Genomic DNA, 26,280 nt, shown 5'->3' with positions numbered 1-26,280 from the left:
TATATATATACACACACACACACACACACGTATACATATACACACATGTATATATACACACATATACATACATATGCACGTATATATATGTTGTATATATTTCTACAATCTACCAATCAGAAAACGGTTAGGGGCTTTCTGAAAAAACCAAGAAGATAGAAGTGATCCAGCCTAAACCAGGTGGGGTCACTGGCAGAGCCACCTAAAAATGCAACTACGCTTGCTTAATGACATACAGTGGGCATGTCAAAAGATTGTGACCTGAAAAAGAATGGACCAATGGGAGGATCTGTCCTGGACTAACATAAAATGCCCTCATTTTCTCTCTCTCTTCTCTCTCTCTCTCTCTTCTCTCTCTCTCTCTCTCCCTCCCTCTCCCTCTGTCTCTCTCCCTCTCCCTCTCTCTCCCTCCCTCTCCCTCTCTCTCTCCCCATCTCTCTCCCTCCCTCCTTCTCTCCATCTTTCTCCTCTCTCTCTCTCTGTCTCTCCCCCCCCCCCTTTTTGAAGAAGGGTGGAGTTCACCTTGGCCAAAGTGTTCAATTCCTCTGAACTCTAATACATTTTCCTTGATACTCTTCAGTATCAAGCATGTCTCAGTATCAGTTTCAAGTAAAGTAAGGATGCCCTAGGTAGTGCAATGGGCAGAGCACTGGGTCTGGATCCTGCATCAGACGCTAGCTATTCGAACCTGGGTAAGTCACTTAACCTCTGACTGCCTCAGTTTTCTCAAATAGCACTGACCTCCAAGGGTTGTTATGAAGGTCAAATGAGATAATATTTGAAAAGCTCTTAGCACAGAGTCTGGCATGTAGTAGTTTAATAAATGCTGCTTCCTCCCCTCCCCCCCTTTTACTTCCCATTATTACCTTTATTGTTTAATATAATCCTAGAAATGCCAGATATAACTAGAAAGAAAGAGCAAATGAAGGACTGAGCACAGGAAAAAGAGAAAACAAATTTATTGCCTTTTGAAGAACACAGGAAGATTTCCTTAGAAAACCCAAGAGTCAACAAAAAAATCAATTGAAACGGTTGCATGATATAAAATGAATCACATAAATCATTATCATTTCTATATATTATTAATATATAGCAAAAAGTGTTATAAAGAAAAATTCCATTCAAAATAACCACAGGAATTACAAACTATTTGGGAGTGTATCTATCAAGATATATCCAGAAACTATATGAATCCAATAATACTTTTTTTGCAGAAATACAGACTTAAATAACTGGAAAATATTAATTTCTCATAACCAGTTTGAGTTAATATAATAAAAATGAAAATACTACCTAAATTAATAAATTTATTCAATCCTGTGCCTTCTGGCTGTTCCACAATCAGGATATTCCATCTCTTGGCTCCTGGCATTTTCTCTGTATATCCTTTATGCCTGGAATGCTCTCCCTCCTCCCTTCCAACTGCTGATTTCCTTTGCTTACTCTACATCCCAAATAAATTCCCACTTCCTAAAGGAAGCCTTCCCTAGCTCCTCTTACTTCCATGCTTTCCCCCTTTTAATCATTTCCTATATATCCTGTGTATGGCTTCTTTTGTATATATATTTGTTTGCATAGTGTTTCTCTCATTATACTATAAGCTCCTTGAGGTCTTTTAGTTTTTTTTTCCAGTACTGAGTAGACCTGGCACATAGTAGATGCTTAATAATGTTTTCTGATTGATTGATTACCATACTAATCAAAAAGCCAAAGAAGTATTTTAAAGAGCAGAAAAAAATTTTTATGGAGGAACCAAAGGTGAGCAATGCCAATATCCAGAATAATTATGAAGGAACAGGACATTTCAGTAGCAAATATCAAATTATACTACATGGCAGTAATCAAAACATTTGGTTCTGGTTAAAAAATAAGTTGATCAGTAGAACATGATACCCAACATACAGAAGAAAATGAACAAAGTTGCACAGTGTTTGATAAAAAGAACTCTAGTTATTGGGGTAAGGACTCACTATTTGACAAAAACTAGAAAGCAGTTTGGTGGAAATTGGGTATAGACCAAAAGCTCATGTCATATACCAAGATAATCTCTAAGATAATTTCTAAATGGGCACATGACTTGGATGTAAAGGATAATATAATAAACAAATTAGAGGAGCAAGGAAGAAATTACCTTTCAGATCTATGGAAAGGGAAGAGTTTATGGCTAAACAAGTGATAAAGAACATCACATAAGATAAAATAGGCCATTTCTATTACATAAAATAAATATAAATAAAATATCCAGTACAAAAAACTAGTTAAAATTAGAAGATAAACTGGTAATTGGAGGGAAAATCTTTACAGCAAGTTTTTTTTGATAAAGGTCTCATAGCCAAAAATATATAAGAAACTGATTTAAAATTGTAAGACAAAGAGCCATTCCCCAGCATATAAATAGTCAAAGGATATGAAGAGGCAAATTTTCTTTTTTTAAAAAATATTTTTCCAATAAAATATAAAAACAATTTTTAACATTCATTTTAAAAATGTTTGTTTCAAATTCTTTCCTTCCCTCTCCTTGAGATGGCAAACAATTTGATATAGGTTATATATGTGCAATCATGCAAAAACCTATTTCCATATTAGTCATGTAAAAGAGACAAAAAAAGAGTAAAAACAATATGCTTCCATCTGCATTGACTCCATCAGTTCTTTTTCTGGGAATGGATAGGCTTCCTTTGGAACTGTCTTGGATCTCTGTATTGCTGAGAATGGCTAAGTCATTCACAGCTGATCATCACACAATGCTGCTGTTACTGTGTACCCTGCTCTCCTGGGTCTATTCACTTTACTTTGCATCAGTTTAAGTAAGTCTTTCCAGGTTTTTCTGAAATCATCCTGATCATTATTCCTTGTGGCACAACAGTGTTCCATCACAATCATGTCCCACAACTTGTTCAGTCACGAAGAATGAAATGAGCAAAACTAGGAAAAACAATTTATATAACATTAGAGAAAACATTTTTTGAAAGACTTAAAAAAGTCTAAACAATGCAATGATAAACCATAGGACTGAAGATAAAGTATTACATCTACCTTCTGCCAAAGAGGTGATAGGCTTAAAATGTAAAATGAGACATACACTTTTGGAGATAGTGTTGGAATATTTTGCTGAGCATATTTGTTTTGAAGGTTTTTTCTTCTTCTAAAAATTGTTCATTGGGTGGGGCAGTGGGAGACAGATGATAAATACTTGCAAAAATAAATTTGGAATACATTTCTAAAAGAAAAAGAGAAAGGAGGGAGAACAAACTGGAGACTTGTACAGGTCCCTACAGGTCTTCTCTCAGATAGAGCTCAATTTTTAACTCTCTCTTGGATCTGGGCTAAATCCAGATTATTTACCCAATCCTACTTATACTTCTCCTATCCTCACATTTTATCTCCTTAAATGGTTTGTTAACTCCTTGAGGGAGTGTGGTACAAGGGAAAAAGAACAGTGGGAAGTAAAGCACCTGAGTTCTAGTCCTGAATGTCACCACCTGTGTAACCATGTTCAAGTCCCTTCACTTCCAAGGTCTTCAGGTTTTTGATTTGTAGAAGGAAGAGCGTGGACTATATCAGTGGCATCAAACTCAAATAGAAAAGGACTCCCCCTCCCAATCCCTATTATAAGGATTTCTGGGGGCTACATATTGACATAGTTTGCAAATGTAATATCTTTCCTTGTATTTTTTGGTTAACTTTAATCTGATTCAAGCTGTACTTTGGAGTGTTGCAGGCTGCATGTGGCTAGTGAGCTATGTGTCTGACACTGACACCCTTGGACTAGATGATCTATAAAGGCTCTTGTAGCATTAACTTTTCATGATTCCATTTGAGTATCTTCCACTCTTTTCTTACCCCTCTCCCTGAAGGACTGGGCACACAGGAGGTGTTTTATTAATGTTTGATTTATTTCTGAGCAGGCAGTGTTCTTTATATGGTCCCTCTTTCCAAACACACATATACACAATATTCATTCAATTTCTTTTCCTTTTCTCCGAAGTTTGGTGGACATAAGTGGCAGAAACACACAAACAATAACACCTCCCCCCACCTCCCAGAGAAAAACCAGTTTCTTTTCCCCTCCTTCCTCTTTTCCCCATTTAAACTAGTGAGGTCCTTTAATGAAAGGCCAGGAATACCTATACACCTACAGGGTGTTTTAATCTTATGTGCTAGCCAGTGTCTTAATGAACCACTAGGGGGAAGACCTGCGCTGCCAAGCAGTAGGAACTAGAGTAAGCAAAGGTAGATTGAGGAAAGAGGCCCCTGGGCTCTTAATTTGCAGTCACAGAAAGATAATATATATGATCCAGGCTCTATGAATAGTTGATCCAAAAGATAAATATATAGAGACATTTTAAAAATTTCGCTATTTTGAAGGTACTTACTATGTGAAATGAAGTGTTAGGTGCTGGTGTGTGGGTGTGTGTGTGGTGTGTGTGTGTGTGTAAAAAATAAGAGAGGGGGAGATAACATATAGAAAGATAACTGTAATGCAAATTTTAATCTAGGAATTGTATATGAGAAATATAAAGTATGATGTCACATGGGACAGCAGTAGTTGGGGGGTTCCTAAGGAAGTAGCAAAGGACAGTAGGAGAACTTTATTTTGGATGTCACTTCTTACTTATAGTAAGCATAAACCTCTCCATTGTATGCCTCACTTAATAAGAAGACTGCTGAACAAAATGACTGCTGTTGTGTCAATCAAGGAAATCTTTTATGATCTTAACATGCATGCATAGGAGACATTTTGTTGGAAGAGAGCCTATAAATATAGTTTGCTCTTCTGAATCAAATGTGTTTTTATAACAAAAAGTATAGTATAATCTTGCATTCTCTTTATTTTTCAGTCAATTGTGTACCTGTAAAGATGTGGTCTACTATGGAATATCATTGGCAAATTCTTGATCCTTGTCATATTTTCATTAAGAATCCCCTCAGTATGTGCATATTCTTATATTTTGTAGAAATGAGAAAGCAGGAATATCACTAGTTATTGCTGTCATCCCAATAGCTGTAATTGTGATTTTTTCCTAATTGTTTGCTATTTTCCTGTCTCCTAAATCTTAGAGATTGATCTCCCAAATGCCCTAAAAACTGTCTTGTTTACAGTAGGAATCTCCAAGGTACAGATGTACATACTTGGTTTGGTCAAGCTGTTTTTCCTGTCTTTGTTTGCTTTAGTATCATTTCTACTTCCTTATGCAGGACGTTAGGAACTGTCATATCTGAATCCAAATGTGCTGGTTCCATTGTTGATATTGGAGAAAATAACTTGTTGCAGAATCTTTACAGATTTCTGGGCTTGTCTACCTCCATACTGGAAAGTATATACTTCTAGAGTGGAAAGAACACGTCATGTAGAGTCCAGCTGGTTTGAATCTTTTCCATAGAACTGCTAGTTACAGAACAATGGACAAGTCACCTAACCTCTCTAAACCTCAGTTTCCTCTTCTGTAAAATGAGGATAACGGTACCTGTAATTCTTAGCTCACAGGGTTTTCTGAAGATCAAATGTGTTAACATATGAAAAGCACTTTGCACACCTTAAAGTGCTACATAAATTTGGCTATATTTTTGTTACTTTGTGTATTTCCTAGCAGTTATCTCCAAAAGTGGAAGGAGTTCCTTCAGAAGGTAGACCCTCTTTAAGGCCTTTAAGCAAAAGCTATATGACCATGCGTCCAGGATGTTATAGGGACAATTTTGTCCAAATATGGGCCATAGGTAATTTTTGTTAAGGTATGTGATGGATTCTGTGAGTTTCAATTTTAAATTCTGTGTTACTACAGGCCTTGGGGAGCCAGTGCTGTGCAGAAAACATGTCCAAGAGTACCTTGCCAGGGTGGACCTACTGAGGGTGGTTTCATGTTACTGGCTTCAAGAGTGCTGAGATGATAACTGGGGTGAAAGCAAAGTAAAGACATTCAGCCCTAATACAACTTCTAGGACACTTAGGACTGTCCAGGGCAAGGCCAGTCTTACGTAGATAAACTGCCAATGAACATGTTGTGCTTCTAGTTTTATCTTCAAATACTTCTATTATGATCACTGCTTAATTGGAGATACTTCTTCTGTAAACTCATTTTTTTCTAGTGCTTCTTGTTCTGTAAAGTGATAACGCTCATCATCTTCACATATTCTGCTCTGTAAAAGTTTGCAAATGAGATTATATTCTAAGTTGGTGTTGCAAATGACTGACATTTTTCTCTGCCTGGCAAGAGATGGAAGTGTTTTTACTGGCTTAACACAGGACAAAAGACAAGCTTTTTACTGTTATATTTGTGCCTAGCATGGTACCTGACACATAGCAGCAACCTAATAAATGCTTATTGATTGGCTGATCGGTAGAGGCAGCTTCTAGGCTCTTTTGACCTCTTCATTGTGAGAAGTGCTTTACACAGAAAATAATTTCTGATGATGTCCGTTCCTGGATCCACATCTCAGTTTTCTAACGTGAAAGTGTGCACCTGTGTGTTTGAATCTGTAATTCCACCATTGTGTAAATTCCTTTCACTGATACAGAGAAGTCCACTGAAATCTAGAGTTTTAGAGTCACCTAAGCACTGACTTAGAAATTTGCCTATAGTCACAGTGTCAGAGGCAGTTGTGCCAGCATAGTTGCTGCCTTTAAGAGCTTATATTTTGTTGTGTGTCCATGATCAGTTAGTCTTCTTGAAGTACTCATGATACACAGTCCCTTTCATTTCTTGATCCTAAGCCATATTTTTTTCTGTTCTCTTCTATGCCCATCTTTGCATTGAAGTTTATCAATATGCAAGTATACATTGATTTCATTTTGAGAGTCTTGAATTTTTAGAATTTCTGACCTCCTCACCCCCTACCACAAATATTGGCACATAAACTTTAATTTTCTTCATGGTAGTCCTTCTGGTTCCGCTTAGCATGAGTACTGGTATGAGATGACCAGATGTCCCATCAAATGTTTTTGTTGCCTTTCAGTAATCATCACCTCTTATTTGACTAAGGAGAATTTGTGAGCCATCCCTTCAGTTAACTGTAACCTTTTTTATATCTTCTGGTTTCATTTATGAGTCAGTCAATATTCACAAGATTTAGTGCCTCTATTTGGCTTACCACCCCCTTTAAAAAAAAATTATTCAGCATGGCCCTCCGCAGTGGAAATCTACTTTAACAGTTATTTTAAAAATCTGCATCATTTTAAAAAATGTATTTTTTAAATGACGCATCTAAAATCTAATAATTTATTGTAAATTTGTGGGGTTTTTTCCTGCACTGAAATTTTGGTGATGCAATATTGTGTCTTGTAACCATATAGTGTCATGTTGCAAACAAGGCAACATGTACATATTCCTGCCAAAGCATGCTGGACTTTCTGACAATGCTCTGACATGCTCACCTGCCAACACTTGATTGTTAAGACCTGTTGGTGGACTTGGCCACTGGCTGGTTATATCTTGCATCCTGTGTGTTTATTTAGAAAATAATGCAATTACTATGACTTTAAATGAAACACGTATGAATGGTTTTTCAAAGTTTTCTTCTAACCTTATGCTCTCACCATCCCCTTATTTTTATTCAATGTCCCCCCAATTGTGTCCGAGGTTATTGTCACCCCACCACCATTTCAGCGCCCCCTAGAGGCAGTATCGCCCACTTTGAGAACCTATGTGAATGTCATATAGACCGACTGGTTATTATACAAAGATCATACTTGTAGAGTACCAACTATGAATGATTATAGACCGAAAACTATGACTCTGCTGCTCTTACCGTCAGTGTGGAAGTAAAAAAGAAATGCAGAGTCTAAGGGTCACTTTCTATTTTCTCTGTTGCCAGGGCCAAAGAATTCACCACCTACTGGCCAGATTCACCACACTTGCCTCAGAAAGCACATACTGTCCAGTCTTAAGATCATACTAAAGACCTTTCTAATAGGGTAGAGCATTTGAGAGGATGTCTACTCTGTGGGCATAACTTTTGGGAACCAACAATCACCTCTATGTGGTATCAGAGTAGGATTTCCATGGTATGAGTTCTTTCAGAAAAGGAGCAGGAGTAGATATAGCATTTAGAGTTGGAAAGAATCTTAGAGGCCTCCTAGTCCAAGCCCTCATTTTAAAGATGAGGTAATTTTGTCTCAAGTGGGTACTGGATTAAAGGGATGACATTCAACAAATATTAAGCTCCAGTTTCATACAACACATATGCAATATGATAAATGTTAACAGTGTGAAGTGATAGATGTGACTTTAGAGGAGGGCAAGATCTCCTTTAGTTGGGGCTGGAGGGTCAAGGGAGTTTGAAAGGACTGAAAGATAAAGATCCTATGTAAGACAAGACCTAGATACCTTCCAGTGGGAGCACAGGTTAGAATGGGACTCAGCTAGGATGCTAACTATGCAACTTATAATTCAACATGGTGAACTGAAAAGAATGCTCCACCAGGAAGAAAGAGACATGAGTTCTAGTCCTTCCTTTGCCACTTACTATAGGGGTTCTCACCTTTTTTTTGTCATGGTTCCTATCTCAGAATTTTTAAAAAAATTCTTCAGGAAGAAATAACAAGGAAATGCTAAATTTCAGTAAGAGATTTGCTAAAGTAAAGATGTAATTATCTTCCCATCGAAGTTCATAGGCTTTCTGAAATCTGCGGAAGTCCTAATTAAAAACCTCTGACTTACCTGATGTATGTGACCCTGAACAGGTCACGACCTTGCTTCATTTACAAAACTGGGAAAATAATTTTACCTACTTAAAAGAAACTTGCATTGTTAGCAAAAGATCTCCTAGTTATGAATATTTCTGATATTAAAAGGCTCCTGGTCAATGAAGTGATTTGGTCAGCTTAGAATTAATGGTACTGGCTACGGAGGCATTATGATATAGTAGATGTGGAGCAAGAGTGCCTGGGTTTGAATTGAATACGAAGTCATGATAGCAGGTCATTTCCCATCTCTGGGCCTCAGCTTCTTCCCCAGTTAAGTGAGGACCTCCCAAAGATCATTTGCAGTTCGAATCCTAAGTCTCTTGATAGCACCAATGTCCTCTCTCCTGGCTACATAGCTGGTGTGGATTATTCCTGGGGCCCTATAGTCTGAGGTACCAGGGGATGGAGCAGGTGATGACGTTTGGGGGAGAGCAGCCTAGACACCATCCCACCATTCTCCAAAGGGCTATAGCCAATACAGAGCAAGAGCATCACAAACACACATATACCTAGGATGGATATTTCTGAGAGTTCTTTCCATAATGGCCCTGGGGCAGTAGGAAGGGCAGGAGGTCATGGGAAGACTCCTGGGCTCCTCCTCCACAATCCACACTGAAGTTCAGGCTCCACCCCACCCACTTCTGCCCCCTCTCTATAACTTCCTCTCCGCCCACTTCAACTCCTGCCAGAGGAGGAAATGAAGAACAATGCGGCACATCAGAGAGTGGGCCCTAAGCCCATGGTTCTGGACCAGTTTGGGGGAGGAGAATGGGCTTTGTCTGCTGGCTCCCCTCCACTCTCGGTCAGCTAGATCTACCCCTTGGCTATCCTTCTCGCCGACCATTCTCACAGACTGTCCTCCTTTCCTTCCATCTCATGGCTACGGTCAGTTTCACTTCTGTTTCTTGGATTCTGTGCATTCAATTCTTGGCAGCTGGCAGTTTCCCTTCTTCCTTTCTTTCCCACGTTTCCCCTCTGGGATATAGAATGCCTTCCCATTCCCCCTCCTTCAGAATCTATAGCTAGGGGAAGGATGACTGCTTTAGTGCTCTCAGGATCAAAGGCAGGGAATCCTTGGCCTTGAGTGAGGGGAAGGAACTAGTCCTGAGGCTGCAACAGCAGCAGAACTGAGACAAGAACCTCGGAGTACAGAGGCTTCATCTCCCCTCTCCAGAGAAGACCAACTTGGTAGGAGGGGAAGGGGCTGGCTCATAATGGGAAACACTATTCTCAAGAGAACACAAAGGAATCTCCAGCCTACTTTTCAGCTTCCTAGGGCTGGGAAACTGGTGGGAACCACAGCTTTTGTTTTTCCTTTTGGACTGAAATAATGGTCTAGCCTGAACCGGAACACCTTCTCCCTTACCCCAAAAATATATACTCTCAATTCCAAGGCTTCCTGCCCCACAACCCTCAGGACACTTCCTGTCCTATGAGCCTGGGGTGGGGTTCCCCAGGAATCTGGTTACTTCTGAAAGTCAGGCTACTTCCTGACCCTGCTTCCCAGTCAGGGAGAGTAGTAGCAGAGGCACTGGAGCTGGACTCCAAACAGCTAGCTAATCACTTTCTAGGTGGCAAAGGTGAGTGTTTTAGATTACTTGTGTCCCTATTATGGGGGCCTTGAGAAGTGGGTAAGATTCTCTAAGCCCTATCTCTTGCCCTTTGGCAACTGACTTCCCTACTCCCCTAAGGCCAGAATCTTCACATGTGTACGTTTCCAGTTTTCAAGACACAGACTTGGAGAGTGTTAAAAACTCAAATGGTCTGCTCCTAAAGGCAATGTCCGGTGACTTCCTTGGTTCTTGGGTACCCTTGGTTTTTCCTTTTCCGATTTCTTGGGTTCCATTTTTACCCAGAAAAAAATGACATATGAAGTGTCTCCGTCCTACCTCTGGCAAGAGGCCAGGAACCTGCCAAATCTTTTACAGTACTTATATTTGCTACTATACAATAACTGCACTACATGCAGTCTTGTTTCTTAATTACTTCACAGGAGGAAATGTCTGTCCTTGAAGGGAGAGGCCATCTCAAACTGTTTCTGTATCCCTCATAGTAAGTTCCTAATAAATTTCTTTGATTGGACTGAATGAAAACACAGAGACTGAATCCTTGAGGATGGTTACTTTCTTAGTTATAGGGTTGCAGAGAGACTTGCTTCACATACCTTTGAGGTTATTCAGGTCCAGAAGTTTGGATGCCCAGGACTTAGAAGGTCAAAGAAAGTCATAAGACATAGAGCTGTGACTTCATTCATGTGAAATGTGAGGACCTCCTTGTGTGGAAATTCCCTCCACTAATATACTCAGCAATTTTTAGGGAGCTGACTGAAGCCCAAGAGATTAACTCATTGATTACACAGGCTCAGTGTGAGTCAGAGGTAATTTTACTCCCAAGTCAGTTCCCTATTCACTACATAACACCATTTATCCCTGTCATATTACAATTTGGGAAACTAAGGCACAGGAGGTTGAAGTGATTTTCAGGAAGAGCTGGCATCTGAACCCAAGTCTCCTGCCTCCAAATGTCCTGCTTTCCCACACCACTCTACTTCCAATGAGCAAGACTGACAAGGGTCCACCCAGCTTCTTGTCCTGATACAAAGGTCATCTCCGACAACTCAGCGAGTTTGACCTTCGAAGGGCAGGCTGGGGCAGATGAGAAGGGCGGCTAGAAATCATTTCTGAGGGAGCCCCGTGTTTTGGCTGTGCCAAGGCGTTGCCCTGCCCTGCTCTGGAGACTTCACTAGTACTCTGGTGAGACTTGCTCCTTTAGGTGGAGGACCAGCACCTCCCCCTTTGGTGTCCGCCTTCACCTGGCTCTCACCTGCGGCTCCAACTCCCGATGGACCACGGTGCCCGCTCCCAGCGCCCCGCGGTGCCCGCTCCCGGTGGTCCCAGTAAACAGTGGGCAGACCTGCTAAGCCAGGCTGAGGGTAGCTGAGGAGTTAAGGGGAGGTCTACCCCCTGCGTGTGGCCACTCGGGCCTTCAATGACCGGCAGGGAGCGCCGGGCCGGGCGGAGCTCTGCCTCACCTACATCCAGTGCCCTCCCAAGCCATGACGTCACCGGCGTTTCGGGGCCAGGAGGAGCCTGGGCGGGCACCCCTGGGCGGGCACCCCGGGCCATCCCCTCTCGGACCCTGCGACCTGGGGCGGTCCCGAGCGGCCGGGACTGTGACAACCGGGCCTGGGTCACTGCTCTGGGGGGAGGAGGAGAAGCCGGTGACGGGCCGGGATTATGACCGGGGCGCCCTGCCCGTCCCAAGGCCTGGGTTCGAATCCTAGCTCGGCGACGCGCTGGGCCGCGTGAGCCCGAGCACGGCCTCAGTCTCCTCGTCCGCACAAAGTGGGGGACGGCCTCCGGGCGCTGACGTTCCGGGGCGGGCCGGACTAGGCCGCCCAGGGCCAGGTTTTTAGGCCGTCCTTCCGTGCCCCGCCAGCCGGCCCCCGGGGCTCGTGGCGATGGGGGCGGTGCCCGCGGTTCGCTCGGGAAACAGAAACAGAAACAAACCCAGCGACCTCACCTCCTCGGCCTCTCCCGACCGAAGCCGACGCACGCCAACGACGCGTCCGAGGAAGCCCCGGTTCGCCGGTCCCCGCTGCGCCTGCGCGCGGGAGGGGCGGTGCTCTGCCCTTTGTTGTGGGCCCCAGTTTCCCAGGACACCGCGCGGCGGGAGCGGGGGTGGGGCTATGCAGATGAGGAGGCTCGGGGGCGGGGCGGCTGGCGCGGCGGCGGCGGCGGTGGCGGCCGGGGAGGGTCAGTTGGAGGGAGGCGCTCGCCGAGGCGGCAGGAGGTTTTCGGCCCGAGGCCCCTGAAGGGACTTGAGCCCGCATTGCCTGGCCCCGCGCCGGACCCGCTCTCGCCCACCCTCCTCCTCCTCCTCCCACCCCCTCCCGGCGGCGGCGGCGGCGGCGGCATCGGCAGCGCATCGGCGCCACCTCCTTCTCTCACCCTGAGCACAGCAGCCGAGGATGATAAACACCCAGGACAGGTAACGGGCCGGCCCGGCCCCCCCGAGCCCCCGGGCCCCCCGACCTGCCCGGGCCTCCCCCCCTCCCCTCCCCCTCCCGCAGGCCCCAGCGGGCTCTCCCAGCCTCTGCCCCTCCGGCCTCCGTGGGTCACCCGGACCCCTTCCCCACTTAGGCACCCCCGTCTGTACCCAACCGTTCCGTCGGGCCCGTGCTCCCCTCCCCCCAAACTAGGCCCCGTCTCCCCGCTCTTCCCTTTCCCACCCTGAAGCCGCCCCCTCCCCCTATCTCTGCCTTCTCCCCCACTTCCCTCCCTCCCTCCCTGCCTCCAACAGGTCCCCATCCGTGCCCCCCAGGACAGAACAGCAGGCCTCTCCCCAGCGGCCTCCGGCCTCCTCTCCTCTCCCCAAACGTCGGCTCCGGCCTCCCCCTCTCCTCCCTGGTGCCCCCTGAACTCGGTTCCGTGCCAGGACCCCGTTTTACCCATTCATTTCTCCAGGTCAGCTAGGCCCTGCTTGCTCCCCCCTTCCTCCTCCCTGAGGCCGGCCATTCTCTGCTGGGCTCTTCACGTCCATTGTCCCCTCTGCCTTCCCTAGGATGCCGGCCCTGCACCTCTCTGCCTTCACACTTGATCCCAGCTTTATCCCTGCTGCTTCTGTCCTCCTCTCTCCAAACGCCGGGTCCCTTCTGGTGCCCTGCCCCCATTTTGTGTACCAGCTCCAGTTCTCCTAAAGCCATGTCCTTCTTTCCCCAAACCTGGTTTATAGCTTCTACCGAAATTAGACCCCATTTCTCCCTGACCTCTTTTCCAACAGACTGGGGGATTGGGGTCCTCCCCATCCTTAGTGATACACACACGACTTTGGTTACCTCCCTGCACACTGAAGTTGTGCCATTTACCATCTCGGCCCAAATCTTCTCCAAGGATTCCTGTTGCACCCTTAAACTTGGTACTTTTCGCTCAAAATTAAACTTGTTCCTTTCCCATTCTGCCTCTAGAATAGGCCTCAGAACCCAAGCTTTCAACTGGGCCTTATTCTTCCTCAAACTGCTTGAGTTACTCCAAGCCCATTTTATGTTAGATTTGAGCTCACCTCCCAAACTGGACTTAATTTCTTCATTTAAATCAGGCCTTAATTTACCTAACGCCTCCCTTAAACTGGATCTTTGCACTCTTCCCCACCCAGGCTGGTTCTGACTTCCCATATCTACACTGCCCCTGTTTCATATTTCCTACCACTGGAGTCTGATTCCCTAGACCTCTTCGTTGGTCTCAACCTTTTGCTCGCTGCCAGCCCTTTGTTCCTGTTTTATTTTAGGTTGCTTCGCAGGTCTCCTACACTACTCAAGGGTTCTTTCTTTGGGACTTATTTGTTCCCTCTAGTTCCAACCTTTTTTCAGATTTTTTTAGCTACTTTTCCCCCTATTTTCATTCAGCCTTCCACTCTAGCCCATTCCCACCCGTTTCCTTGGCACCTGAAGAAACAAAGCTTGTCGACATTTCCTGGTTGGTTTTCAGACCAGTTTGTCCCGTCAGCTGCCCCTGGTCTCCCTCTGCTCACGTGCCTATTCTTTGGTTTTCTTCTTCAGCTTCTTTCTTATCTCTCTTTATCCATCCCCCTTTGGCTTTCATCTCTTCATTCACATTCTCAGAGAGACTGAGAGGAGGCTTGAATGGCCAGTTAAGAACCTGGGACACCTCTCTAAAGGATGGTGGAGGCTGAGTTGGTATGTTAGTGTGAGAGAAGCAGAAGGTGAAAAGTGAAATCCCTCTAGGGATGAAGGGGAACCTTGCAAGGCTCTGAGGACCCAGGACCACCTCTAAAGGGTGGTGGAGGCTGAACTGTCCTGTCAGCGTGAAAGCAAAAGGTCAAATAGTGTGCCCTTCTCCAGGGATGGAAGGAAGGGGGGTGGACCTACAAGGCTCGGAATGTCTCATTTAGGATCTGACTGCCCAGTTTCCCTATGTATAGAACCTTAGGTGCTGAGGACAATGTTTTAGTGAAGATGGGGAGATTGTGTGGCCTTTTTGAGCCCTTCACTAACTCTCTACATTGGTGAGACTGAGCTTTTCTAAGGTGACACCCGTAGGAATAAAGGGGCTTTGAGGAGGTATTAGGTGAGGAGATCCCACAGATGAAGGTCTCATGCTCAGTGTTCTGTCACTGCTTTTATGACCTTGGGCAAATTAGCTTTCTGGGCCTCAGTTGCTACATCTGTCAGAAGAGATAGGACCCTTCTGATGCTGTGTTCTGATGGTATTTGTGATCTAGGAAGCTGGATGGATGAAAGACAAGGAACCTGGGGGGGGGGGCGGTGGCTAAGCAAGAGCCTGGGTTTAGATTAGGCCCAGCCACTGTCACCTAGGAGTTAGCTGTGTGTATGTGTGAGAAGAGGGTATCTCATTGCTCTTAATTATGACAGTTCTATTTCTGTAGCTTTTCTACAAGTCTCCTCTGGCCCACCCCTTTCTTTCTAAAAGGAATTCTGATAGAGTACAAACTCGGGATTCCGATAAGAGCCGGATATTCTTCTCAGTCAGTGTTCTTGGTGCTTGGTATCCACTGAGAGCAGAGCGCTGGCTGGGAGTTGAACTCCCATTGGGGGTGGGGAGGGATGGGATTTCTGGCTGGCTTGGCCCCTATGAAAAAGCCAGGAGGTGGAGGTTAAATTTCCTGGAAGAAGTTCTAGGGTGGCCTGTGTTGTGTTTTGAAAATAAGACTTTTCTTTTTCCTTTCCTGTCTGATTGGTGCATACGAAATATCAGAATTCCTATTCTTGCTGGGGAAAGAGGCCTAGGTACCTGATGTAATCCCGAAGTGCCTGTTGTGTGCTTTTTGGATGCAATCTAAACTTGGGCAAGTTTGTTTTGACATCAAGTAGGAGTCTTTCTGGACTACAGAGGACTTGATATCTGGTGGATAAGGGTGAGTTTGGTTCATTTGACAGTTAAATTTATCATGCAGGATGAGTGCAGGAAGAGTTGGGTGTAAAAGGTCCCAAGCTTCTCCATCTGTACAGTGAAGCCTTGTCCTGGTAGGAACCTTGTTAAATTGTTTTGTGTGGCCTTTGAAGGGAGGGAGGGAGGGATAGGGTCAAATCAGTTGCCTGACAAAAATCTTCACTGAATGGCTTCCTGGGAAATAGAATTTTTGCCTTCTAAAAAAAAAAAAAAAAAAAGAAGGGAAGTTCTGCACCCCCTACCTTGTTTTTTTCTGGCTCTGCAACCTTGCTGGAAGTAGGAACATTGCTTTTCTAGCGTTTGCCTTCAAGGTCATCCCCTTAAGAGATTCAATCCTGGAACTGTCAAGAAGCCCCTCAAATTGGAGGTGTACTTAACAAAACTGTGTGAGTTATTAATAGCATTTCCCACTTTGCCAATGAATCCAAATTTAGCTTCTGAGAGTAGCTCAGTAATATATATAGGGGAGTGGGATGGGGGTAGGGGAGATATTTTTAAGTTGTATTTCTTTAAAAACAACAACAGTAATTCATACCTTAAGCTGCTTTGAAGTTGGTTTCGTGGTTCAAAAGGTTCTGAAGTCTTTTTGAAAGGTATAGTCCAGAAATTACTTAGTAGGTGGGTGTGAAATGTTACTACATAGGAATGGGGTAGGTAAAAATTTTCTCTTAGCAACACAATGATAAAAGGCTTGGTATGAAATATAGACATCTTAAAAAAAATCTTCTAGGCCTTTGGTGCTATGTAAACAATGAAGTAATTCCATCCAGGGACCTGGGAAAGGAGGTTGGGGCCAAGAGCTTGTGTTGCTTGTGTCATAGTAAACCAGTTAGCCAGGATCCAGTGAAATCCAGTTCCTCTTTGGGGTCCTAATTCCTTAAGTACCTGCTGTCCTTTGGCAATATTTGTGACTACCTTCTGCAGAAAATATGCAACAGGAAGCAGTTTCAATAAAGAGCATTTCTTTCCTCAGGGAAATAACCCTTTTCAGGAGCGATGCACAGAAATCCTTCTTTAGCTGTCACCACAAATAGATTTCCCAGAGAGAATCAGACCCTAGTTTTGCTTTGGAGCTGTGACTGCTCTGGGAGTGATGTCATAGTGTTCCTCCACAACAGTGCTTAGCATGCAGACTTCTTTGGAACAGAGCAGCTTTGGTGAAGTGACTTAGGCTTGACTTCTGCCCAAGGACTTGCAAGGGAAATTGGCACTTTAATTGTGGCACCCCTCTCCTAGCACCTCTCGCCTCCTTTCCGTTCCTCTTTGGTGGGCTGGACGGCAGTTTGTCCTTACTCTTGTCTCAGGACCAGTGATTGGAGGAGGTGACTCAGGTCTCAATGTAAAAGTAACCTAAATACAGGGAACCTTGGAACATGTGGGAAAGCCACTGTGATAGATTCCAGGGATATGGGTGTGTGGGAGCCATATACCAAGAGATTCTGGTGGGGGGGGAGGGACGGAGAATGAACACCACCAGGAACAATGATATATTCCTTTTCCCCATTTGACCCGGCACCTGACTACCAGGGTCATCTAGCCCTCCTGTGGCAGGTAACGAAAACCTCAAAAGAACAGGTACTGCTTTGCCAAAGAAAAATGATGTTCCAAATGTGGAACAATAAAGAGGAAAAGAGAAATCACTGGGTATTTGAAATTGAGCATTGTACTCTTTGAGATATGATTGGATAGAAGTTAGCTCTAGAATGAATTCTCCATCATGATACTGTCACACCAACAGGACTGTTTATGCCTTTTGTGTGGGTACACCTTGCTTTTTAAGCAAAACTGAAATCTAAAGATTTAGGCTGATGTAAAGTAAATTCAGGGGTTTATCTTTCATGTAACAAAAGAGTCTTTGCTTTATTAAGATTGATTTACTGTGTGACTGTGTTTAAATAGTAAACTCTTAGAACATGTGAAATACAACACAATTTGAATTGCACAAATATGATTTATACATGACTTTCCCCAGGAATGCATTAAATAAAAAGTCAGTTTCTGTAACCAGGCTATAAAAGAGCATAACCTGTGCTCCTCAGAGGACTGTGCAAGACACACTTTGAATAAAAGCTGCAAAGATGTGGTACCAGAGTAGCATTCCCAAGGAGTATTTCTCAGGATACAGCCAGCTGTTACTGGGGAAAGTAAAAGGCTGGTAACCAATGGGCCATCATTTCCCAACTTTCTTCCAGGTCAACTTGTTGAGTTGTGGATGCCTCCTGATGCACATTTCCAGAGGCTTTTTGTTTGGCTAATGGTGCCTCCAAAAACATGATGAGCTCAGCTAGGGGCTTAAGTTTAGGCTGATAAATTTGGCCTTTAATCCCCCTGATCTTTTCTGCCTCATGATTTGAGCCTCTCAAATGACCCTTTCTGTGGTAAAGATTAAAACCCTTATAGCAGAGCAAGCAAGATGTACGTGGGGATTGGAAAAGGCTAAACTTGAGGCCAGGTAGAAGCAGGATTCAGCATGTGTGAAATCTAACCAGGTATGGGTTTTGTGAAGGCAGCATTCCTATATTTAGGAATCACAGTTTATGGCACAAAAGTCCCTCTTGTCTATATTGGATTCATTGTTTATGGTGGGATTCGGTTAGGTGGTATTTCTTACCTCAGCTGTCTTTGGAATGCCTACAGTTAATTAGGGCAGAGAAAAGGATTGTGGGGTGCCTTCATGACCTTAAATTTCTCTTCTCGTAAGTTTAATTACAACAGAAGTCTGTTTTAGAAATGAAAATAGTTTTTGAAAGAGAAGCAGTTCACAGCCAGTGGGGGGTGGGGAAACAGAGATAGATACATGACATAATGAAAAAGACTAAATTATTATCATGACCCTTCATTTGGTAGTTCATTCATAGCTGTTTCTCTTAGGTAACTAGAAGTGGCTTTGGTGTGGGGGCCTGAAATGTTTTTTCCAGGTTGGTTTTTTGGAGAGATCTCTGTAGTTTGCGTAGACTGTGGGGAAGGAGATAAAAATCTCCAGAAGAGTTTTCAGCCATCTTCAAGTTGCAGTAAGAGAAGTAAAGTAAATGACTTGTTACCATGGTATATGTAAACTTGGGTTTATTTGAAGAGTAGAGAATTTATAAAGCCAAAGGACAAAGGGACTATTGAACCTAAAAAGGTCCATTCTGTTGCTGACCCTATAGTTAGCATCATTTGCCAATCAAACTTCTGAACACTAAGAACCAAACCTTGTCCTGAGCCTGTGAGTTGGTGGGGCTCATGCCATCCAGGTTAGCTCAGGAATTTGGAGGGAATTGGCAAGATCTCTGGGATGATTCTTTTGGTCTGAGTTTACTCATCTGTAAAATAAGGGGACTGGAGCAGATGATGTTTGGAGCCCCTTCCTGTTTTCAAGCTATAACGCTGTTGACACAGATTACCTAGCTACTCAGTGATTTTTGAGAAAAAGTCTCTTGAAGGTGAGATCTGGACAATGGCGCTGTGATCATGGGGATGGCCCCCTGTAAAGTTAGGGGGTGAGATTTTAATGATCTCACAGATTTCTTCTAGCTTGAAATTCTACAAAGAACTCCATGATCTTGGATCTCTTATGAGAAGAAAGTTACTTGTCTTAATACCTGAATATATATCCCTAATCCAGGTTGTCAACATCAGTCCCTTTCTCTATCAAGTGGAACAGATAAACCTACATGCTGTTCCTGTGAGACTTTTCAGTTTGAGTAAGAGGTGGCTCCTTAGGAATAGTGAACGATCATATATTGTGGGGGCTCGTTGTTCTGGAGGAAAAGCCTCTCTTAGATGATAGCTTTAGAGGTGAGAGGATTCTTAGAAGTCATCTAGTCTAAATCTCATTTTACAGCCAAACCAGAGAGGTCCAGTGATTGCTCAGTCCCACACGTTAGTTAAGCAGCCTAGGTGGGTTTTGAATCCAGATCCTCCGATTCCAAATCCAGCTTTGTGCCCACTGCACTAGGCTGCCTTAGTTTTTCCTGCCAGAGCAGGAAAATTACTCTATTATTCTGTCCCTTAAAACAATGGCTCTGCCTGGAAGGAATCACATTATCCCAGTGATCACAAGAGAAAATAGTTCTTGAGAACAGTTTGTAGCAAAGTAGTGCTTTGCCATGCCTTTTCTGGCTTGGGCAGGTTAGCCTGTATTCTGGGTTGGGGTCTGGTTTGAATGATGTTCCTGAAAAGTGGCTGATGTTGCAAAAATTGCCTTTTGTTCATTGCTATCTGTCAGTGTAGTACCTTTCCCCGATGTACTTCTGCCCTTCAGTTGGATTCTTGAGGCCTTGCACTTCAAGTCAGGCTGTATTGTGGAGGGCTTCAGGATTTGGTGCCCTATTTTCTCAGGCCTAGTCAGAATGTGACCCTGCTGGTAGTGACAAGAAGAAAAAAATCCACTCACTACTTGAGGGTTCCACGAAAACTTGCAGTGCTGGGGACTGAAGGACCGTATCCAGAGTATAGAACTAATGCAAAGGGCTGACTACATCATGCAGTTTCCATTGAGGCAGAAGGCACAATGAGAAACTGTTTTTTCTTCCCATGGATTGGTTAGCATTTTCATGTCATAGCCTCCTATAGTTGCTTCCTTTGGAGGTGCTTAGGAAGTGGGTATCAGGGGTACAGGAGGCCACATAAACTAGCGATCAGGTGGCATAATTGTTTAAGAGAACCTGGCCTGTGCTTGACTTGACGACCACTGGCTTTGAGGCAAGCTGGTGACAGAAGGAGTCATCCAGCTGGCCATGAAAGAAGCAACTGGGCTTATTCTGGGTCCATCTCATCAAGAGTCTTGGATGTACCTTTTGCATGTCATTGAGAGAGGCTCTTCCAGCCTCTTCCTTTCTGCCTTTCATAAGCCTGTGAATTGGCATGCTTTAGCACTCCTCCCTTCCTACTTAGCCACCCTTTAATAACTTCCATTAAACTTGTGCTTTAATGTTTAAAAAGCTACTTCCTCAAATAATTCTGTGAGGTGAGTGGTACAAGTATTTATTAATACCTTGTTTTACAAATGGGGAAACTGAAACCTAGAAAAGTTAAGTAACAACAATGTTCACGTAGCTTTTAAGTTATGGAGCCAGGATTTCAACTCAGGTCTTCTGATTCCCAGTTTCCAATATTTCTATTATACTAAACTGTCTTTTAATCTAACTCTGTGTGTCTGTGTGTGTGTGTGTATATGTGTGTGTGTGTGTGTGTGTGTGTGTTTGTGTTTTTAGTTTTCATCTTAAGGTTGATTGGATTCCACTGGGTACCACCATAGTCACCCTTCCTTCCACCTTTGCTGTATACTCTCAGTGAGAATTTGGAAGAGGAGTGAGATCAAACCCAGGTCCCTGTAGAAAAACTTGGTGATGCATCAAATTCCTTGTGTGGAGCAGTTAGGCTATAAGTTCAGCTCTTAGTTTTGATCTGGCTTTTGGACTTCCAAGTGATTTTTCTTTTTTCTTACCTCCTCTTCCTCTGGCTTAAGTGAGGAGGCTTGGTAATGAGTACTTAGCTCTTCTTAAGGATTATGGCTTTGGTTCCTGTTTTCTCATGACCCCATATTCCTCTTAACTCCAGCGGGGAGCTGCCATTATAGTCTCTGTGGCTTGTGTTAGGTAATAACACTTAAGCAGTCAGGGGATTGTAATTCCTTCTTTCTTGAGCATGCTGGGCCTGCCATCTTCAGTTCTGTGTCTGCCATGCAAGAGGCAGGATCAAGTTCCTCTTGAAAGCTGGCTGCCCCTTTGAGAAATCTATTTGTAGATGTTTGTTTATCAGAGATGTGAGCTCTTCTGGTCAGGCATCTCCAGCCAGTCTCCCTTGGCAGTGTTCCAGGCTTTCCTGGGGCCTCCCTTCTCCTCTACAGGAAGGCTGGCTTCCTCAAGTCCATGCCCCCTTCCCCCCCAAAAGAAAACGGAAGTAGGGCTGGCAACCAAGGGTGAAGCAATGAAGACAATGGCTTAGTCTGATTTAAAATTTTAAGTATGAAAGCATTATTTTCAGGGGTTGGATAATAGTAGGTCAGGGTGTCAGGTAAATCTTTTGAGCTAATCTTATTTCTACCTCTTCTCTCTTCCAGTAATATTTTACCTTTGAGTAACTGTCCCCAGCTTCAGTGCTGCAGGCACATTGTTCCAGGGCCTCTGTGGTGCTCCTGATGCCCCTCACCCACTGTCGAAGATCCCCGGTGGGCGAGGGGGCGGCAGGGATCCTTCTCTCTCAGCTCTAATATATAAGGTAAGGGGGTCTATGGGGAAATGAGGTGGGAAGGACTGAGTCCTGGGGCTGTTCTACACTCTGCTGTGCTCTTGTCATGCTGTCAACAAAATTATAAATTCTTTTGAGGGTGGGAACCACGTCTACCAAAGTCTGTTTTTTTACATTAGAATGGAATAAGGCAAGAAAGAAGTTAACTTTCATGGTAGTCGGTGGCTAGTGAGTACATTGGCTACTATAGAGGCAGGAATATTGATCCTCAGGCTGGCTAGGGAGAATGTGTATTGGGTCAGTTCAGTTGTAAGAAGGTCTCTAAAAGTGGGAGGCTATTAATTGGACTTCCTTAAAGGCCTTTTCCAGCATTGTTCACTTTCAAATTCTGTGCACACTTTGCTCAGTAAGAGGCCTAGTGCTCAATGCCATCTTTCCAGTGTTTACTAGCCAACATTTTAGAAATGGAGTATCAAGGACTGGTTGGTGAGGTAACAGTGGGATCCCTTCTAGGAACTTACCTGCCTGCTTTTTCTGAAAGAAAATCAGGGCTGAGGGAGGAATCTGACAGGCAGTGTAAGAGCTACAGGCCCAGGTTAAACCTTGTTGACTGCAGGTCAACCAAAACAGAAACAAATCTAGGGAAACCTTGTAGTTTTCTGTTACTCTTTGCCTTGGACATTCTGGTATTTCCGCTGCAAGGATCTGATTGACAGCAAGTCCTGTTCTCCACAGCCCTTTCTTCTCCTGGGCTTAGATCCCTTCTTCAGTATCATCCCATTTTCAAGAGTTTGGTGTGCTGAGCTAATGTATTAGCTTTAGACTCCCTCCTTCAAGGATCGAAGCCTGGAGCTATGTTTGGCTATTTTCTGAGCATGGGATTGGAAGATGAAAGCTATTCTCAGCAGGGGCAGGCTAGCTGACAGCACGGGTTTGGGGGATCTCTAGATCAGCATAGTCATAGCACCTTCTTTTCAGCAGTCTTGTGAACCCCAGGTCAGGAGTGTCCTGAGAACACCATGGGAGAGACTCAGTCTAGCAGGACATGAATAACCTGTGGTGCCCAATCCTTGTACTCTAGCCCCACTGTCCTGCTATGGAGGCTCCTAGCTTTTTCTCCCAAAGGAAAGCAGTAGGTCAGACTGAGGGATGGAGCAACAGCTTAATTTGGATTGTGCATAGCTCTAATTTCAAAGTAGCCCTTGTACTGGCTGTTCTACTTAAGATTGGGCCAAGATGACCTCTCTGTAAACCTTTGTTGTAGAGGATGGAGGAAGGATACTGTGACCCTAGGATAGCAGCTACCTTGCCCTCTTACCCGATGTCCCTTTTAGGACGAGAAGCTCACTGTGACCCAGGACCTCCCAGTACACGATGGGAAGCCTCACATTGTCCACTTCCAGTATGAGGTCACTGAGGTGAAGGTCTCTTCCTGGGATGCAGTCCTGTCCAGCCAGAGCCTGTTTGTGGAGATCCCAGATGGCTTATTAGCTGATGGGAGCAAAGAAGGGTAAGGAGTGAGTGGCGTTCCTGCTGCTCCTGGAAAGCGAGGGGAAGCCTGTGTGTCCGGGGCTAGCCCTCTTCCTCCAGTGCTGGGTTTCCTGAACCTTGACCATCTGTATTATTTCACAATAGGTTGTCTTTGCCCAGTAACGTAGGCCTTGTTGCAGGCTAGAATGAAAGGAGATCCTTATTAACCAGATCCCTGCCAGATTCCCTAGTGAGTTGTCAGTGATGTTGATGAAGTTGGTGGTACTGCTCGGAAACACTGGAGAAGTCCAGTGGACTGGAGCTGTGCTAGCGAAGCCCCAGGGGTCCTGGGGGGCCTCCCCCTAGCTCAAGCTGTTTGATGTCTGTACTGATTGGACTTCAGAATGAAAGGCTCTCATTTATCAACAGATTCCATCAGGTCTTTCTTGACTTATAATGGGGTTGCTAAAGCACTTTAACAATCCAGTAGGTCGGTACCATTCCTATGTTAAAGATGAGAAAACAGACTCATTTACGTCAGGACACAGGTGGGATTTGAACTAGGGTCTCACACTGACTGTACTTCAGAAGCTGAAGCTGAGCTTCCTGCGTAAGAGTCCCCAAGGGTCTTAAAACAGGAGCCCTTCCCTAGAACCTCCATAGCTCACCAGCATGAAAACTTGAAGGTTTCAGTTGGTCCTAGGAGATGTGGGCCTTTGGCCAAGACTAACACCCTCTGGGCATCATCTGCAGATTGTTAGCACTGCTGGAGTTTGCTGAAGAGAAGATGAAAGTGAACTATGTCTTCATCTGCTTCAGGAAGGGCCGGGAGGACAGAGGTGAGCAGCAAAGTGGGCCTGAAGATGAAAGCAGTGCTGACTTTGAGGGTTAGGGTTCCGGTTGCTGCTGGGCAGTCCTAGAAACCTCAGGGAAAAGACTGGATGGGGGATCCTAGCATGTGCTGTCCCTGGAACACATGATGAGGCCTGTTCCATTTTGGACATTTGATCTTCAGTCTTCCTGTGGTATGGGCCTGGGTGGGGCTGAGGAGGGAGATGAGAGAGGAGGTCCCATTCTGCATCCTCACTGTGGGAGCCCCCTGTGCTCTGTTTCTGCAGCTCCACTTCTGAAGACCTTCAGTTTCCTGGGCTTTGAGATTGTGCGTCCAGGCCATCCTTGTGTCCCCTCGAGGCCAGACGTGATGTTCATGGTTTACCCCCTGGACCAGAACTCATCTGACGAGGACTAGAAGCAATGGAGGAGGCCACTTTGACCAGGAGCCACAGCAGGGGACTAGGGGAGGGACAGGCAGCCCTGGGGCGTAGGGGGCTCCGTGCTGCCAAGGGAAGGACGCTGTAGGGCTCAAGGTGAGGGTCTCCCAATTGTGTTCTCGGAGTTGACTCGTTGAAATGTGTTTTCCATAAAGAACAGTATAAACATATTATCCACATGTAATCACCAATAGTAAATGAAGATGTTTATGAACTGGCATTAGAAGCTTTTTAAACTGCGTTGTGTGGTGTACCCTAGCCTAGGGGAGAGCATTACCTGTAGCAAGGGGCTGTCCAGGCACAGGGGGAAGCCACATAGAGGGCTGGTGGGCATCACCATAAGGCTCTAGTTCCCCTGCTTTTGGTCTTTCTTGTTTTAAAAATTTGTGTCTCTTTCTTTGGTCTTAGCACATCCCTTCAGGGGCCCCTTGGGGGGTGGCCCCCTGATATATCCCTTGAGATGTAGCTAAGCTTTTTTTTTTTTTAATGACATTTCATTACAGCCCCCTCTTTATATGGTATATACATTTGCCTTCGAGTAAGCAACACCAGTGTCCGGTTTGACCCTTCTTTACAGCTTAGTGCTATCCTGGCTTTTGGTTAAGCAGTCTTAGTCTGTTCAGTGTTACCACTGCATTCGATAAAGGGGCATTCAAGTTCCCTTCCACCACCAGGACTTCTACTTAGGGCCCCAGCACCAGGGATTTCCACTCCTGGCCGCTGGCCTGGAATCCCAATGTTTCCTTCATAGGCTTGGAGAGCTAAGAAATCAACTCATACCCTGGGAGTAGGGAAAAACCATTCACTGGGGCTGGGTGATACTTCTGATGAAGTCACATACAGAGTTCTCTGCCCCTTCCCCAGAGCACAGCTGGGTCTATGGTCCTCTGCCCTACCCGATCTGGGAAGGTGGAATATAGAAGGGAGTAAGTGGCAGAGAAGTGGCCTGCACCCTTGTTTTCACTTAACAGCTTGTTCTTAGGGAGAAGGGGGAGGGAACAAGCCAGCAGGGTGCTGGTCTGACCCATCCAAGCTGGTGAACTGGGTTGGTTGGTCCTTTTGGGGAGGGGGGGTGGTAAGAGTGTGTTGTGTTACTGTGTCAATAAACTGGTTTAAAGTTGTGGTTGCTTTCTCTTCTCTTTCCCCTGCCAGTATGACCTGCTAGTGATTAACAGTGGCTCTTTCAACACTTCTGCTTAAAGTAAGATCAGAGGGTGGACCGGAACAATGAAGAACCTCTAGCTGGCTGGGAGGAGGGACAAGGGATAAGTACATGGTTTACTACCCTGGAAACACAGTTCTTCTGCAAGAGCTGGCCTTCTATCCTTACAGCCTAGGGTCTCTGGGGTCCCATTTATGCTTGCCAGGCTCAGGAGATTAAGGGTCCAGAACACATTACTGGTGGTACCCTGGAGAGACCTGTATATACACAGCAGTTCTGGCATAACTTGAGGTGACCCTGTGGGAAATGGCTCTTAACACCTGGCTCACTATGCCTATGGGGATTACTGCCTAAAGCCTCAGCTTTGGGCAAATCCTGAATGACTTTCCATTACTGCTAGAGACCTTCAAAAGAAAAGGTATAAAAACGTGCTTCAAGTAGAAAACTTCTACTGGTTCCCAGTCTCCGTTTTAACTTCTAATTTGCAGTCCCTTCTTTCCTGTACTGGGATTCCTGCTCTTCTTTTGCTAATGCTTCTCCTCCTTTCCCAAGAACAGTATGAACATGCCCCGCCTGCCCCTCAGAACTTCT

At 44.7% G+C, this 26,280-nt stretch overlaps 2 protein-coding genes across 2 annotated transcripts; one reads left to right on the top strand and one right to left on the bottom strand.

Annotated features, from left to right (window-relative positions):
* Positions 1-935: 935 nt before the first annotated feature.
* LOC140508074 (uncharacterized) lies at positions 936-12,515 on the bottom strand. The gene is made up of 3 exons (XM_072615846.1): positions 12,245-12,515; positions 11,507-12,200; positions 936-2,925 (listed from the first exon to the last, which is right to left on the bottom strand). Exons 1-3 carry the CDS (start codon positions 12,513-12,515, stop codon positions 2,898-2,900), a joined length of 993 nt encoding a protein of 330 aa, XP_072471947.1. The 3' UTR covers positions 936-2,897.
* OAZ2 (ornithine decarboxylase antizyme 2) lies at positions 12,426-25,647 on the top strand. The gene is given in 6 exon segments (XM_072613814.1): positions 12,426-12,673; positions 21,659-21,734; positions 21,736-21,816; positions 23,121-23,296; positions 24,010-24,095; positions 24,375-25,647. Coding segments are annotated over 6 exon segments (570 nt in total). The 5' UTR covers positions 12,426-12,653; the 3' UTR covers positions 24,506-25,647.
* The last annotated feature ends 633 nt before the right edge of the window (positions 25,648-26,280 follow it).

The sequence above is a fragment of the Notamacropus eugenii genome, chromosome 1 (genome assembly GCF_028372415.1).
Source record: "Notamacropus eugenii isolate mMacEug1 chromosome 1, mMacEug1.pri_v2, whole genome shotgun sequence".
NCBI classification, from domain to species: Eukaryota; Metazoa; Chordata; class Mammalia; order Diprotodontia; family Macropodidae; genus Notamacropus; species Notamacropus eugenii.
This window is presented reverse-complemented; position numbering and strand designations above follow the sequence as displayed.